We start from the raw sequence: 18,679 nt of genomic DNA, 5'->3' as shown, positions 1-18,679 counted from the left end.
ACACACAACAGACTACATGACAGCTTTATCCTTGCTTTTTAAAAGTTATTATCTAGTAAATAAAATCTAGTTAATCCTGCAGCCATATTAATCTTTATGCCAGGAGAAGTATTTAGATATATATTGAAATACTCAAAACAGAAAGTGTTGTTCAACCAGAAAAAAAATTATATATATTTATCTGTCATTTGTGGATAGATGTCTTATTTGCAGTCATACCCCAGATCTCTAGTTTTATACCAAATTCATTTAATTAGAATATTCTTATTTTATTAGTAATACTTTCTAAAACAAATTGTCTTAATAATAAAATAAATATGTCTCCTGTCTTACACATTTTGATAATATATAAATTAATGCATAAATATATTGTCTAAAATTTTTCTTCACTCTAAAAAGTTAAGAAGACACTTTAAATATCACTATTTTGAACTAAAAGAGCATATACACTTATTCAAAATGGTGGAAATTCTAATCCAATGTACTTACCAAAAGATGTTTCCATAAATATGTGTTAAAACATCAATCTTCCTAAATCCAAGAGTCATGTCATCAGAAGAATACACTGCACTATTCAATGTCAATACAGTTATTTGTAACTTTTTGATCTACATCCATTGTAAAATTCATATTTTATTCATGAAAGCTAGAAGACATCTTTGCTTGCCATGTGCATGCTCAAGCCCAGTTAAAATTTTAAATGTTTGAGGTTGTTTAGGGTATTTTGACAGTGTGATCCCTTTGAAACTTGCCCCTAATAATAACTGTTAATTACCTAAATCATGAATATTTGATATATCTTATAATAAAAAAAATAGTGTTTGTTTTTTTAATTTATCTTTATGTTATGAGTTATAGTTAAGTTAAAATACAGAAAAATGTATAAAAACATGTGCTTCCCTTAATTTGGCCTCAAACTCTGTGTACATTTATAATAGTACTTCCTGTCTACTTGCATTATACACAGAGATAAATGGAAAACAGATGGCACATAACATTTATATCACCAGCTCATATTTCTAATTTCTCAACTTTTGCTCAACTATATGAAAAGTTAAACCAAAGATCAATTGCTCAACTTTTCCTCAACTACAAAAAAAATCAAAGTCTGAATGCTCAAATTTTCCTCAACTACAAAAAATTCAAAGTCTGAATGCTCAACTTTTGCTCAACTATATGAAAACCAAAGATCAATTGCTCAACTTTTCCTCAACTTAATGGCCAGTTTCAGTTGAGGGCCAGTTGAGCGACATCTATCAAACATACAGTGCTTGGCCAGGTTTGAGTTGAGCTAAGATGCTCAACACCTAGCCCTCAACTATTTTGCTTAAAACAGCTAGCCCTCAACTGTCCGCCACATGGCCCTTAACTGGCCCTCAACTTCTTTTTCTGTAGGGGTAAGTTTTACCCTTGTCCGTCTGTCCGTCCATCTGTACGTCAGTCCGTACGTCCCAAAGTTGGTTTCCGTTCTCTAACTTTAGTTTTCCTCAACCAAATGGTATGAAACTTATACACTGAATGCTTATAACCACATAATACAGATCAAGTTCGAATTTTGGTGGCTTCACTTTTACAGTTCAAGAGTTATGCCCCTTTACAAATGGAAAAATTGCTGAAATTTTCGTTTCCGTTTTCTCTAACTTTAGTTTCCTCAACCAAATGTTATGAAACTTATACACAATGCTTATTACCACAAAACACAGATCAGGTTTGAATTTGGGTAGTGTCACTACAAAATATGTCAGCACCAGTGTCTTTCACAAAGCTTACTTGCTTCCCATTTACTTCTCCTGGAACACAAATAAGTCTTTGTCTAACAAGTGGTTTAACTAAGTAAGAAGCAGGATTTCCTTTTTCTTGTCCTTTTTCCCACAATCACGTGCATAATGTTTAACAGCTTTACATTTGAAACAAAGATTATTGTTAGTTTTTGTCCCATTTTCATCATTTGTACATTGTCATTTTTGTTGTTGTTATTATACCCAATAAATTTCTTCTGATTGTCACTTTGTGTTGGTATTATATAGTCCTCTGCTGCCTCAACTACAGACGCGCTGCCTTTACTTCTTCTTACCCATTGCGCTTGAGCTGGTGGTAGAGCCTTGAGAAAAAATTCCTCTTGTAAACACTTGATTGGGTCTTTGTCTTTAATACATCGGTTGATATTTTGTATAATTCGCGCCATCGAAGCTCTGTAAGTTTCATTGTCAGCTTTTCTAACATTAATTAAGTCAACAAAATATTCATGGGGTCTCTTTCCACATCGATCGATTAGCGCACGGTTTAGATCGTCGTACGAAGTGGACGCTTATGAAGAAACATGTCTTGCTTCACCTGTCAATAATGTTCTTAACTGTAAAATCATATTGCCTGACCACTTACTGCATCGAATTCCGATATAAATGTTAAGATGTCGTCGAGTTTCGGATCAAACGGTTGCAATTTTACTTTGAATGGTAGTGACTGATACTTGTCAGTATTAGGACGGTTTTCCCCCTGTAAACGAATTCTTTCTCTTTCGATTTTTAATTTCTCTTTTTCAATTTCGAGTTTTTCACGTTCGATGGCAAGTTTTTCCCTTTCGATGTCTAACTCATGTTTTTTTGTCTTTCTTGATGCTTTTTTTGGCGGCAGAGTTTTTGGTCTTTGAAATACTTCTTCCTCAACTGGCACGTCGCTTTCATCTGCATATTCGGCATCTGTAAATTGCATTAAATTTATATTCCTTCTTGGACGATTTTTTGCTATGCTGCCTCCTTCCAGTACACCTCCTTCTGCCATTACAGATCGTAACACTAAATACAATTAATCCTATGATTAATGAAAATATATCGAAAGTGAGTTAAAGGCTTGAAAATATACGCTCGATAATTCAAAGTCAACACTAAATCATCAGCCGGATATATTCCAAAATACGGAATCACACATATCCAATAAAGTAACTAAATAAAATTATCATATCTATTTAATCGCTGAATCACACAGCTGGATATACGCCAGGTTAACGGCACACATACGCAATATTTAATCCAATTGCAAAAAATCACTGATAAATCACATCAGCTACATAAGCAATAATCCTACGATAGCACCTATATCCTATAGGAAAATTACGCTTATAATCCACTACAGAATAAATAATACCTTAAATTAATTAATCTTTTTCCGCTGCCACCATTTATGTTACACCTCAATATTAATTAAAAAGACATCATTGAGTTCATATACAATATTTATATATTGCAAACATGTAACCAACTGTCACATCGAGCAACAACCTTAAAACTGACCAGAATATACATTAAACCTGTCTTTATCTTTGAATGTTAACATCTTAACATTTATATCGGAATTCGATGCAGTAAAGTTCTTGTAATGTCTATTACACAAATAATATTAAAATTAGCCTTTTAACAGTGACCTAATACGATATATATGCATGCATGGGGCCATAGATAAATAGCACTAATTAATTGCGACAGTTCTATAGAGTTCATTCAGATGCTAAGAAAATATAACTATTTAACGGTTAACAGTTGTCACAGTCAAAGTTCTTGTAATGTCTATTACACAAATAATATTAAAATTAGCCTTTTAACAGTGGCCTAATACGATATATATGGGCACAGTAAATTCCATATGGGGTGAGAGCGAAGATCGAATCCCCATATGGAATTTACTGATTCCATATATATCGTATTAGGTCGCTCTCACCCCATATGGAATTTACTGACCCCATATATATTGTATTAGGTCGCTCTAACCCCATATGGAATTTACTGACCCCATATATATCGTATTAGGTTGCTCTCACCCCATATGGAATTTACTGACCCCATATATATCGTATTAGGTCACTAGCACACTATGTAACGAATTTATCTTACCGACTATCTTAACGTGGTATTTAGACTAGTGGCCTATCAAAGTGATCAAGTCTTCAATACCGTTAGTATATATCGTATTAGGTCGCTCTCACCCCATATGGAATTTACTGACCCCATATATATCGTATTAGGTCGCTCTAACCCCATATGGAATTTACTGACCCCATATATATCGTATTAGGTTGCTCTCACCCCATATGGAATTTACTGACCCCATATATATCGTATTAGGTCACTAGCACACTATGTAACGAATTTATCTTACCGACTATCTTAACGTGGTATTTAGACTAGTGGCCTATCAAAGTGATCAAGTCTTCAATACCGTTAGTATTAAGAACCTACTTCCATTGGTCTATACAAAAACAAATGCCTACAATAACAATTTGTGAGCTTTAAATGTGTTTTTATTCATTTTCACTAAACTAGTACACATTTTTGTTTAGGGGCCAGCTGAAGTTTGTGGGATTTTCTCGCTGTGTTGAAGACCCATTGGTGGCCTTGGGCTGTTTTATGCTCTTTGGTCATGTTGTTGTCTCTTTGACACATTCCCCATTTCCATTCTCAATTTTATTTATGAATTTACTTCAATCGTTCATCATCAATTTCTTTGTCTTTTGAAACCTTTAAGATTTTTCCTCAACACTGCCCCGCCTACTAACCCAATATGGAATTTACACGGTCTCCATACTGTTGCTTTTAACCAATCATATTCCTAGAAATGTATAGGAGGTAAGATAAAGTTCAATTTCTGACAGTATACAGGTATAGTGAATTTTCTTCACCTGCTGGAAAGCTAATAATGGAAGTGCAAATTATATTTTCAGGGCCAATCCCATATATAGTTGTTCAAGAGTTCTTCGACCATGATGCGCAGGGTGCTGCTTTTAATGCATCAGTTGCATTTCATTGGATTTGTAACTGTCTAGTGATATTTGTTTTCAGAATGTTACAGGTAAAATTAGACATAATTATATTTAGCAATAGATTTCATAAATGACCTTTCAATGGGATACTAGTTCTCAATGTCTGGTATAAATAAATCTGTTGAAATGTGGAATTTGGAATAGCATATCAAACCTTTTTAACAATTTTCTTTAAATCCTAGCACAAAAAGATGATTCTCAAAATTTATGTTTTTTTTTGTCTTCAAAATGGTTACTGCGTAATATACCTATTTCAATTTCTTTTAAACCCTATAGCTAGAACAGAAGGTTTCTAAAATTTGTTAATTTTTTGCTATAAATTTTTTTATTGCAAATTTGACACTAGGAATCAATTTTAATTCCGTATTATACCTTATATAATTTGTGTTTACCGAAATCTTATCACATAAACATGGTTAATCTCATAATTGAAGATTTCGTGAAGAAAAAGTAAGACATTTTTTTCCCAATTTTCACATGCCACAAATTTGACGTCCCAGGAACAATTTGGAAGCATATTATACCTTTTTATTATAATTTTTCATGGATTCTCAAATGTAAGCACAAAAAGACATTTCTCAAAACAAATGAAAGGAGAAGTTATAAGAACCAGTATTTTGCCCCTGAAATTGCAAAAATAATAAACTTATTCAAGCATTTCAAAATTATGCTCTAGTCATATGAAACTTCAAATTTAAAAAAAAGTTGAATATGTTTTATAAACTTGATTGGCTAAGTTTTACTATTAACCAAGTGTTCGTGAGCTTTCTTGTAAAATTTAAGAAAATCCTTCATATTATCAAAATTTTCATAATGTATTGCTATTGAACTAATGTCTTCCCGTATACTAATTCAAAGATATTCTCTCTATGTAGTGACCATAACTATGATACCTCTCATTAGAACCTCTGCCACGGCACAGCGCAAGTGCAAGGGAAAAACCGTAATGAAAAAATGTAAACAAACATGCACGGAAGGTAAATAGTAACACCTGATAATTAAAGAACATATTTAATACAACAAATCTGTTAACAACTGTTAAGGAAACGTTAAATGAACAAATGGGTCAATGCATGAAAAATATAAAAAATATATATATCATGGCTCAATAAATTCACTTATTTGTCACATGCTCTATCTGCTCTGTGATGATTGTTTATCAATGTCACGATCTGGTAAACTTCGGCAACAAACTTGAAAGTTAATTAGCTTGCGATCAACAATCACTGAATGAAATAATATTTGTAGATAATACGTTATATATATTCATGATAAATATAAAAAATGGTAGATTTATTTTGATTTTCTAATTCAAGGGGCCAAAAATTTGACTTATCATACCTTTTCCTTTATGGGTTTAAAAAAATAGTTTTTACTAATTTTTACAAAAATCTAAGTGGACTTTGATAGATTAAAAAAAACTGTGCATATAAATGATTTAAATCAGATGAGTAATCTCGGCTTAACATACTTTATAAAAGGGTGACAGATGGGCAAACAGACAGTGATTTCTATAGGAGATCTTGTTGAAAGAACCAGATCCAATGACATTGACCCATCATGGCTCTATTCTCTAAAGTGAGCCGGAATGAGTCATTCAAATACAGTTTCTGGTTTTACCAATTGCAATGATAAAATAATCATATAATTACAGAATGATTTTGCACTTACAAAAATTTTGGCAAAAACCAATATTTCAAAATCATGATCATTAACTAGAAGAATGTACCCCATGAGAAATATCATTTCATATAAATATTCCAATTATTCCAAACTTTTTTATTAAAGCTTCAATAAAATAATTACAGCCATTTGAAACAGTAATATATAGAATGACATTGCACAGATAATATTCATTTAAATATACCGTAGTCATTTAAATTATGAAAATATTCATGTCTGGTAGGATTTTTTAAGTCATTGCAATTTTGACAAACCTTTTGTAAAGAAAATGAATTTTAAACATTGATTTTTAAAGGCAGTGCTTTAATGCCTTTCTGGTTGCCGTGTTAATCTTTCTTTCCGCGATATCCAACTTATCTACGTGGGGGGTCATTAGGCTCTAAGTAGATCCGGAAAATGTTGATTCTCTCCTCTTCTTATTGTGATATAAAATGTTTGTTGTTTCATTTCATTTACATTGGGAAATAGAGAAACGATCATTGTGTTTTGTTAGTTTTAAAAACTTTTGATATATTTGTATTTTACATTATAAGCAGTCAACCGATTGACAAACTAGAATTATTTGAATTCCGTGTGGAAAGAGGTCGGGTTAATTTCGAGTGTTATCTGCAATCTAGATGTTTATAAATCATTTCAGTCGTTGATATAATAATTAAAGGTCGACTAAACATGAATTATATTATACAATTTAAAGCGCATTTCTGTTTATGCACGCGAACCGGTCTAACGTTATTGTTATTTCGCAGTTATATAAAGTAGCAAATTATCGTTCCTGAATAGGTGGCGCCGTGATAGCCGATCTTGTTCTTCAACTTCCGGTTTCTGCACTGTGCAACTATTACAGTTGCATTTTTGATTAACGATGCCAAGTACTTGTTGTTGTGTACCTGGATGTCATTTAAGAGGAGGAGATGCGTTGCCAAATGACTTAAAAAGAAGGAAAAGTTGGATCAACGCCATGGCCCATACGCAGTTTGGACGAGAACACGATGAAATTGGGAGTCCATCTCAATCAGCTGTTGTTTGCAAGGCACATTATTGAAAAAGACTACGTGCAGGAAACTATTCATGGTAAAACTCTATTTTCTTTTTAAAATATATAGTTATATATGTAATCGCCATGCGAATAAACCAAAGTCTGTTTACAACCGCAATTATCGTTTTAGAATAAAAGGGGGTGGTTAATTCAAGACGTCATAATTTTTTGGATTACGATTAATTGTGATCTGTTTGAGATTTTTTGGTGCTTGCTACAATTATAATGATTTCTTACAAGAGGTATATCATACTGAGAATTATTTTAGCAGTAATTATGCTAATGTAGTAATGACAGGAATGCATAAGCTATGCCTCATAGACTTTCTTGAAAAATATCAATGACAATGTTAACAGGAACAAAACAATGACATGCTCTCATCTATATTATAGTTATTTAGGTACAAACAATGTATGTTTGTTGCATACGTCTCTCATTGTTTGTCCTTTGGATTTACATAACATACATTTTGATGTACATTGAATCAGGCTAACATAGTTTTATCCAGATTGTAATGAATAAATCTAGTTAATATTTTGCCAGGTAGTACAAAGTATGCATTGCTAATGGAAGTTCATTTAATTATCAAAAAACTAATGTTTTATAACCTTTTTCAGGGCGCAAACCCACTATACAGAGACTTAATTCTACTGCCATTCCAAGCCTATTTTCCTGGACCAAGCAAGAGACTGAATCGTCCGCAAAAAGAAAAATGAGGGCAGTTTCCTGTGAAAACAAAAGAACTAAACTTGATGAATATTGTAATAGAAATCTAGAGGAAAGTTTTGATTGTAAAGTTGGTTTTCCTGAAGAAGTCATTCGTACTGCAGACAGGATTTATGACTGTCCACCACCAACTGCCGAGCTAATATTGAGCTTCACAGATGGAATTACGCAAACACCATCAATGCCTATATTTTCAGCAGAGAATTTTGAAATGAAGACATGTGACACAGCCATGCATTTTTATACCGGTTTAGAGTTGTATACTAAATTTTTATTTGTTTTGACCACACTTGGTCCAGCAGCACATTGTTTGAGATACATATATTTTCAAATTGATAGAGTGTCATTTGAAAATCAGTTTTTTTATGACTTTGAAGGAATTGAGGCATTATACAACCAACTTTGAACTGTCTAGATTCTAGATTGAAACTAGTGTTAAGAATATTGTGTAAACATGGATTGTTTTTATGTCTAAACAGTGGCGTGAGGCTAACACATTTAGTGGTTTAGTCAGTTATTTTTCGCCATCCAACTTCAAATTAAAGTTTCCTACAACTTGGATTATTATTGACAGCACAGAATATCCCTTGATAAAACCTAAAGCTCCTAGAGCTCAGGCAACCTTTTCATCATATAAAAACAGAAACACTGAAAATACTTGTATGTTCGACACCTGGTGGTTTAGTCAACTATGTCTCTAATGCATATGTTGGTTGTACCAGTGACTGTGAAATAGTTGAAAGATGTAGAATAGTTCAATTATGTGATCCAGGTGACAGTTTGATGGCAGACAAAGGTTTAAATGTGCAAGATTTGTTTGCTCACTTTTTTCAAAAAAAGAAACAGAATTAGTTCCAAAACTCTTATACAGAATAGAAAAGTCTCCAATTAACACGTGCACATAGAGCTAAATAGTAATTATTGGACTTGGAAAAACATACAAAATTCTAATAAATCTTATGAATGGAACTGAAACAAAACTTTCATCTGAAATAACATTTAGTTGTTTTATGTTGTGTAATTTTAGAACTTGTATTGTGCCAAAGGATGCATAAATAAAAGTGAGGCAATGAAGTTTGTTCTGATATATATATATTTAAATATTATTTACAATTACATGCACATGTAAATTGTAATGCATATAAAAATAAGGAGATGTGGTATGATATTCAGTGAGTTTATCGAACCAAAGTGCATAAGAAATGGGTTAAGCAGTTACAGGTGTTACTGTTACTGTTCAATCTCCAACAATTCGAAAAACTTGTACCGTGTAAAAAATTTCAGAGATCTTACAACTAAGTTTGACTTTGGTAAATTGTTAATATCTGTTGATGTAAATATAAAAAAGAAGATGTGGTATGATTGCCAATGAGACAACTCTCCACAAGAGACCAAATGACACAGAAATTAACAGCTATACATGTAGGTCACAGTACGGCCTTCAACAATGAGCAAAGCACATACCGCACAGTGAGCTATAAAAGGCCCCGAAATGACAATGTAAAACAATTCAAACAAGAAAACTAATGGCCTAATTTATGTACAAAAAATTGAACGAATAACAAATATGCAACATATAAACAAACGACAACCACTGAATTACAGGCTCCTGACTTGGGACAGGCACATACATGTACATACAGAATGTGACGGGGTTAAACTTGTTAGCGGGATCCCAACCCACCCCCTAACCTGGGACAGTGGTGTAACAGTACAATATAAGAACGAAATATAAAAATCAGTTGAAAGAGGCTTAACTCATCAGATGGATAAATACAAATACAAGTGGACGTGGCCGGGTAGTTGTACATCCAAACAACAAAAAGACACTAAGTACAGATCTGAGAGTACTCGCATTAACTGACAGCTAGTTCAAAGCCACTAACAACTGATAAAAAATCTTGCATCTTAGACTAAATTATCAATCCGTAAGCTCCCTTTAGAATTTTATAAATTTTAGATTTTACATTTCTGAGTTATGGGGTTTTATTCATTAAAAAAGGGGGGATTTTCCAGTTTTTGGACAACAACTCAAAAATGCTTTAAGCAGTTCGCATGAAACTTTGGTGAATTATTTATAGCTATTGATGTAATCTCCCTTTTGATTTTCATAAATTTCAAATATGACATTGAGAAGAAATTGAACTTTATTTGTTTATAGTCTGGCAACAGATTTATTAAGTATTGCGTAACAGCACAGTGTATTGCACAACAGCAAGAAATCTTTAATTGAATATAAATTCAATTCATATAACCGATTTCAAGTTCTTTGACTACATTTATTCAGAAACTATAATATGTCAAATATTTAATTACAATCCAAATTCAGACCTGTATCAAGCTTGAATATTGTGTCCATTTTTGCCCCAACTGTTCATGGTTGGACCTCTGCGGGTGTATCCAGCTGCGCTCAGCGAATCAGTTTATTTCTTAATTAAGAACTCCTTTTTGTCGCAGAAAGCTCGACATAGGGATAGTGATCCGGCGGCGGCGTTAGCTAACTTCTTAAAAGCTTTATATTTTAGAAGGTGGAAGGTCTGGATGCTTCATACTTTGTATATGGATGCCTCATGTTACGAAGTTTCCGTCGGTCACATGTCCAATGTCCTTGACCTCATTTTCATGGTTCAGTGACTACTTGAAAAAAAAGTTAAGATTTTTTGTAATGTTAAATTCTCTCTTATTATAAGTAATAGGATAACTATATTTGGTATGTGCGTACCTTGCAAAGTACTCATGCCCGTCAGACAGTTTTCACTTGACCTCGACCTCATTTCATGGATCAGTGAACAAGTTTAAGTTTTGGTGGTCAAGTCCATATCTCAGATACTATAAGCAATAGGTCTAGTATATTAGGTGTATGGAAGGACTGTCCAACTGGCAGGTATTATCTGACCTTGACCTCATTTTCATGGTTCAGTGGTTAAAGTTAAGTTTTTGTGTTTTGGTCTTTTTCTTATACTGTATGCAATAGGTCTACTATATTTTGTGTATGGAATGATTATAAGGTGTACATGTCTAGCTGGCAGGTGTCATCTGACCTTGACCTCATTTTCATGGTTCAGTGGTCAAAGTTAAGTTTTTGAGTTTTGGTCTTTTTTTCTAATACTATATGCAATAGTTCAACTATATTTGGTGTATGGAAATATTTTATGATCTATTTGTCAGTCACGCAGGTTTTTTTTTACCTTGACCTCATTTTCAAGGTTCATTGCTCAGTTTTAAGTTTTTGTGTTTTGGTCTGTTTTTCTTAAACTATAAGCAATAGGTCAACTATATTTGTTGTATGGAAGAATTGTTAGCTGTACATGCCTGCCTAGCATGGTTCATCTGACCTTGACCTCATTTTCTTGGTTCATTGGTCAATGTTTAGTTTACTTGGTTAATGTTAGGTTTATGTGACAGTTGTAATAAAGCTTTATATTTCGGACTATCAACATAATATCAATTATTAGTAAAGAAGGCGAGACATTTCAGCGTGTGCACTCTTGTTTCATTCATAAATTACTTTATACTTGGAAATATAATTTTGCTTGGAGTTATAGTTTCTAAAAAAAGTATTTTCATTGAAAGAGTTGACATGTTGCAATGTACATTTATTCTACATAGTTCTATGGTACCAAATCAAAAGTTTATTTAAAAGAAAGAAGTCAAAGGTTTCCCATCATAGTTCAGTTACATACATTTTTTTTTGTACCTGAGGTCGTTGAATATAGATCATTATATAAATAAGATGTGTTATGATTGCCAATGAAACAACTGTCATCCATACATTGTACTTACCAGTAACAAACCACATTTGCAAAGTTGAATAAAATACAGTTGATAACATTTACTTATTACTAAGAAGAAAATGCCAAACTATTTTAAACAGTATTTGACTATAAACATAGATAAAAAAGGTACAAACTGGACATAATGCACTAGTTCATAAACAAGTGAGAACAATCGCCTTCATATAGTGCTCAGAATATGACATTCAGAAAACTTGTTCAATATCATTAGAGAACTCTAAATCTTAAATACTGAAAGCCACCTCTGATAAGTACAATGTACTATGCAAGATAATGTTATAACTGGACTAAAAATACACACAACCTGTAATTAACTGCCTTTACAGCGCTTTCGCGCTTTGATTCTTAGATACAAATGATGATCAGAATGTTGAACCTTCTTGACAGACTTTATATTAAGTCACAAAAATGAAAATAAGGAGATGTGGTATGATTGAAAATGAGACAACTATCCCCAAAAGTTCAAGTGAAGTGGATGTTAGCAATTATAGGCAACCATACGGCCTTCACCAATGATTAAAACCCATACAGTGTGATCGGCTATAAAAGGCCCTGACATGAAAAATATGAAACAATTCAACAGAGAAAACTAACGGCATAATTTATAACAAAACAAATATGACAGACATGAACCAATGACAACCACCGAACTACAGGCTATTGACTTGGGACAGGCACATGTTTGTGAGCGCTCAACCCTCCCCTAACCTGGAACAGATGTGTTCCAGAACAATATAAGAACAAACTATATAAATCAGTTGAAAAGTGCTTACAGTGGAATCCCCTGTGTCCGTGTGGCCGGCGATATCGCGCATTACCTGATTTGGTCATATCCGCAATGTAATACAAATAGAATCGTTCTTGTAATTGTTTTAGTCTTCCGAAGGGACAAACAAGATTTAAATTGATAAGTACAAGCATAAATTTATAATTGCAATCCCATGATTAACCATATTTGGCCATTTTCCATAAAATAAATTAAATCATCACAATAAATTGGTTTCATTTTAAGAATTTTTTTTATCAAAATGAAATAAATTTTTCTCCGCATCCTTATCAGTCTGTTTGGTTCAAACTGAACTATATTTTGTAGTAAAAAATCTTTCCTGTATTCAAAATTAGTTATTTTTAGAAGGCATGCGCAAAATCACCGGACATTTGACGAACTGTCAAAACAGGGGTTTACCTAATTTTGGACACATATTACATAAAATCATAAGGGTGAAACCATACATAAAGAAGATTTCGTGAAATTAAAGTATGTCATGAATTTGTTCACCCAATATTATCCGTTTATTGGTTTTAAAAGATTACCAAAGTGAAGACAAAAGTCTTAGGTGGGCGGATACACGGGACTGCACCGTAAATCATCAAATTGATACAAAGCAAAAAAAATCTCACAAAAACACAGACTGGACGTGGCAGGGTATTTATACATCCCTAATAACAAAAAAGACACAAAAGTACAGATCTGAGAGTACTCGCAGTTACTGACAGCTAGTTTAAACCCAATAACTAATAAAAAATCATGTATCTAAGACTAAAATATCGATCCATACACATCCAACATCCAATGTATTTAGTGTGAAGATGTCATTTACAGTCAGAGAAAAGCATGATATGTCTTTTTTCAACCTTTTTACTAAGATATTATTGTTAAAGATTTTTAAGTTGCATTAATTGCATTCATGATCAGATACCAGATCTTTCAGGATCTGATTGCAATACTTGCAGACCACTGCATCGCTATTTATTCTTTCACAAAAATGTTTGTCAATATCCCAAATGAAAGCCATGAATTTGGGCTGTTCACATATTTTTATGCCCCACTTAGGGGCATTATGTTTTTCGGTCCGTTCGTCCGTCCGTCCGTCTGTCCCGCTTCAGGTTAAATTTTTTGGTCGCTTCAGGTTAAAGTTTTTGGTCAAGGTAGTTTTTGATGAAGTTGAAGTCCAATCAACTTGAAACTTAGTACACATGTTTCCTATGATATGATCTTTTTAATTGTAATGCCAAATTTGAGTTTTGATCCCAGATTCACGGTCCACTGAACATAGAAAATGATAGTGCGAGTGGGGAATCCGTGTACTATGGATACATTCTTGTTATATGTGCTATGGCTTAATAGTGATTTGCATAAATTGTAACAAACTGTATTTATTCTTTAGCAACTAACTATGAAATAACTGTCCATACATCGCACTTTGGGGATATGGTAATATGATTTGTCCTTTTAGTCATCTCTGTTTGTCTATCTGAAACTCTGTGAATGCAACCTCTCTCAGATTATAGAAAAATACTCATGTTTAGTATAATTGTTTGCCATTATATGTAGATGACCATATTGAACCACCATTTTGATTCGATACTTTTTACAGGACTTGTGGGACTTCGACCATTCTTTTGAAATATTGTAACATTTATACATTTGCAAACGTAACTCCTCTGAGATCGTTTGACAGAAAATTTTCATACTTAGTAGGTAATTTTTGCCTTCATGTGTTGGTGACCATATGAACAGCCAGTAATTGGACTTTGACCATTTTTATAAGTATTTTAACATTGACAACTTTTGATTCCAACTCTATACAAGATAGTTTGACAGAAATTTCTCATACTTAGAAGTATTAATTACTATCATGTGTAGTTGACCATTGATCCGCAATTTTGATTTGACAATATTTACAGGAGTTACAAGACTTTGACAATTTTTCTGAAGTGTTTTTATATTTACACATTGTGAACACAGCTCCTCTGAGACTTTTTGACAGAAAACTCTCATACTTCATTGCTTCGATTATGTGTAGTTGATCCTATTGTACTGTCATTTTGATTTGACCATATTTGACTTTTGATACCTTGTGACACACCATTTTATTCGTTAACACAATGGTGGGTTGGGGGAGGGGAGGGGTTTTGGATGGGATTTTTCTACAGCGTAGCAATCTTATGTTCAACTAATAAAGTCATACATAAATGAATGATAATGATTTTTGAAGATCTTCTTCCTTATGAGTGAGCACACTCAGATTATATAAAAATTGCATTCTCAGGATATTGATAGTGATGTGAACCTTTTTATCCTCTGTTGTTTCCTTAATTAGGGTTATTAGTAGAATTCCATATTTATGGATTGAGTGTTTGTGATACATGAATAGGAACATCAAGAGGAGCGCTTACGGTGGACAAAAATTTTTTAAGTGTTATTTTCATTTGCTAAAGTAATATGATTTTTTTTTATATGTATCAGATAAATTAAAATCAAATACTGTAAGTTCAGAAATTATTGCAAGCTTTTTATTAATGCGATTAATGCGACTGGTCAGTATCACAATAATAAGAACTCCCATTCTGATATAAGATACATACATTTATAGGCAGATTTTCCTGAAATCGCAATAATCAACCTAGCATCTGTGTCCTTTCTTCAAAAATCGCAATAATAAATGCAAGCAATAATTTCTGAATTTACAGTACCACAATACCAAAAAATTGCATCAGAACTATTTATGTATTGTATGAGCTGCGTCTGATAGAAATCGACCTTGTGCGAATGAATATCAATACATCTGTAAACTTATTTCAGTAGAACAAATCTCTATACAAAGTCTGTAAATGATTAAAATTTGAAATGATATAAGAACCATACAAAACAGACCAAAATTCATCTTTTATTTTGTAATGAATGCTCTAAAATCAATCAAAGTCTTATACATGTACACGAAATGTGCACTTGCATAAGGTCAATTTCTATCTGACGCAGCTAGTATGTTAATTTTACATTTCAGATGTCAATGGGTAGTTATGTGTACCTTATGTTCAGTGTAATTACATTTGTTCTTTGTTTGATGATGTTCAAAATTTTGCCAGAAACAAGAGACATGGATATAGCTGCTATTACTAATTCTAGTGAATACAAATATGCTAAACGTCTTTTATGTAGAAGTCCTAGTCAGAAAGAAAAAGGAGAAACAGACCCTTTAAAGTCATAGCTTACATTTCAGTTTAGTAAGATAATATATATTTATTTTGTTTAAGTTTCTAGTCTTACAAATTTGAATGCATAATTGTTTTTATCACAATTTACAATTTATATATGACAATTATTTTTAAATTACAAAGTTTTATGACATATCAGTAATATATATACATTTGTACAAATTTATGTTTGTAAATATTAACAATGTAATCCTGTTCTTCAGTTCTAAAGGTACTTCACAAAAAACTTAACTTATAATTTCTTATATTTTGTAAATTTCTATGGTATTTTAGGAAGTGGGTATGTGAATCTTTAGCAATTAATATTTTGCAAAAAAATGTGGTACAACTAATAAATGGGATAAAGATAGATCATCAATATAAACCAGCCAAAGCAAACATTGATAACTTATTGTAACTTCACGTTTCACAATTGGATGTTTCCAATTTAACTGCACCAGATGCAAATTTTTAGATTTAATGTCTTTTCAACTGGTACAGTGATGTTCAAAACCAAAATACTATTCAAAATAATTTTAAAAGCTTTGATTTTCAAATATTTTGGCCTCAAGCATTACTGAGGAGACATTTATTATCCAAATGCACATCTGTTGAAGTCAAACTGGTACAGTTAATGTTGTTGATAGTGTGTATTTTTGTGTAAAAGGTAGTTGTTTTTTTTATTCTGGTTGTCAGCCTATTTGACATAATTTTGATACTAGTAGTTTCTGTATTATTTTTTCATAGTTTTTTTAATCTTTACATATTTTATAATTTTTATTTCTGTCTTCTTGTTCATTTACTTATACCCTCATACCTTCCATCATGTAAAATTAATCAAAATTATTTGTTTTCATTTTATGAATTTAAAGCTTAAATGTATATATGAGTTATGATTTAATGTTGAATCATTAGAATACAATTTTAAATGTTGATTTTTTATTTGTGTTGATGAGAGAATATGCTAATGGTAGAATTTAATCATGAGCACAAGTTTATGATTCTCTGTTATTGTAAATATTGTCTCCTGATATACATAATAATGATCAAAACTTAATTTATACCTTGTTAATTGAGTATTCAAGTGTTCTGCTTACTGAATTTCATAAAGGTTATATTAAATATTTAGCTTTAACGAAATAAAAAAATGAATTAATAGGTACACCAAAGTCATGTTTAAAACTTAAAATTAATTTGTAATGTGTACATGACGTATTGAATTCAAAGCAGAAATGTCAGTTTGTAATGTGTTTGGCTGGTAGGTTTTGGTAAAATTAAATAACTTTTATACAAAAGGATATTTGATTCAAATAAACATCTTTCTTTACCTGATATGAAAACATGTTGCAAAATATTTATTAACATGATCAAGGTAAGGATAGAAAATATTAATGGATAGATCTCAATAGTTAAAGCAATGATCCTAGTCATTACAGTTTTACCTCAAGGGAAAAGGTTTTGAAGTCCAAAAGCAAATATGTAAGGCGAAATTCAAATTGTTATTACTTAAATGACAGGGAAGTTCCTTGTGAACACTCAAAGGATTTTACTTGGAAGATTTAAAATTCTTCATGACTGATTTCAAGTGACCTGATCATTCTTTACTTTTCCTTATCTTTTTTTCCCTTATTTTCTTGCCTTGATAAACAAGAACTAGGCATGTTGTTTTCATGCGTCAACTCAGGAGTCAAAACTGGACCAAATCACTACTCAAACTTAAAATTCATGCCAATTTTTTTAACATGTAATTTCTTCCCCCTACTTGATATTTTATGCATAAAATATAAAGAAATAAATCTGGAAGGTGTATGAAAAAAAATTGCAAGTTATACACTGTCCACAGAAAAAATCAATAGAATTAAAAATGGAGACTATTCAGCCAAGCCTACTCAGTCATAGTTCATTGACCTTTAAACTTTTGCATTATTTACTTGTTGAAATTTGTGATCATGTGTGACAATATGATGGGCTTAAAATATATATATATATTTATATATATATATATTTATATTTATATTTATGATTATATATTCTCAAAATGTTTATTAAATTGAATAAAATAAATACAGGGGAATATCTATTAAGAAAATCATGCCCTTGGGAAAGGTTGTTTTAATTGACCACTACGTTGCATATAACTTTAAAAACATGTTTACATGCAGACCAGATGGTGACATGTTGTAATAACAATTAGTTAAAAGACTGGACATACGTGTATTCTACAACTATTAATTTCCAGCTTGGTCAAAACATGTCAATTAGAGTCAACTTAATAGATATTCACCCATGTACCTTTAGAATTAAAACTATTATTGTCAAATTAATAGAAACTTTGACAAACTGTTATATTCTGTATATATACTTATGTATTTACTGTATGGGACACATCGGCTCATTTGGCGTAAATAAACTGTTAACTAACTATCTTGTTGTGTTACACAGTCTTTGTGGTGCCGTGACCAGGATGAATTCTAAAGAAAGGTACAGTGAAATTTTATTTGATAATCTTAATTATTATATTCTCAAAAATGGCTGAACAAGAATTTAATGTAGGGTTAGTTTTTCAAAATTTAGCAACACAAGTTCAAAGTCTTACTAAAAAATTAACTGCAAACGGTGTCAATTCGATAATTAAAGGCTTTGATGGTT

The 18,679-nt window shown here is 32.0% G+C and overlaps 1 protein-coding gene and 1 long non-coding RNA gene across 2 annotated transcripts in view; both read left to right on the top strand.

The window, feature by feature from the left end:
* The window catches only part of LOC127717513 (uncharacterized), a 45,387-nt gene extending 26,933 nt beyond the window's left edge, over positions 1-18,454 (top strand). Inside the window, exons 4-5 of the long non-coding RNA XR_007989212.1 lie at positions 4,715-4,842; positions 15,841-18,454. This is a non-coding gene — a long non-coding RNA (uncharacterized LOC127717513). The remainder of the gene's footprint in view (positions 1-4,714; positions 4,843-15,840) is intronic.
* Positions 7,411-8,829, top strand: LOC127717505 (uncharacterized). Its single transcript, XM_052223192.1, has 2 exons — positions 7,411-7,567; positions 8,150-8,829. Exons 1-2 carry the CDS (start codon positions 7,486-7,488, stop codon positions 8,662-8,664), a joined length of 597 nt encoding a protein of 198 aa, XP_052079152.1. The 5' UTR covers positions 7,411-7,485; the 3' UTR covers positions 8,665-8,829.
* Positions 18,455-18,679: the final 225 nt, after the last annotated feature.

Source organism: Mytilus californianus, unplaced genomic scaffold (assembly GCF_021869535.1).
Source record: "Mytilus californianus isolate M0D057914Y unplaced genomic scaffold, xbMytCali1.0.p SCAF_10, whole genome shotgun sequence".
Lineage (NCBI taxonomy): Eukaryota > Metazoa > Mollusca > Bivalvia > Mytilida > Mytilidae > Mytilus > Mytilus californianus.
Note: the sequence above shows the minus strand (reverse complement) of the source record. Positions and strands in the feature narration are given on the sequence as shown.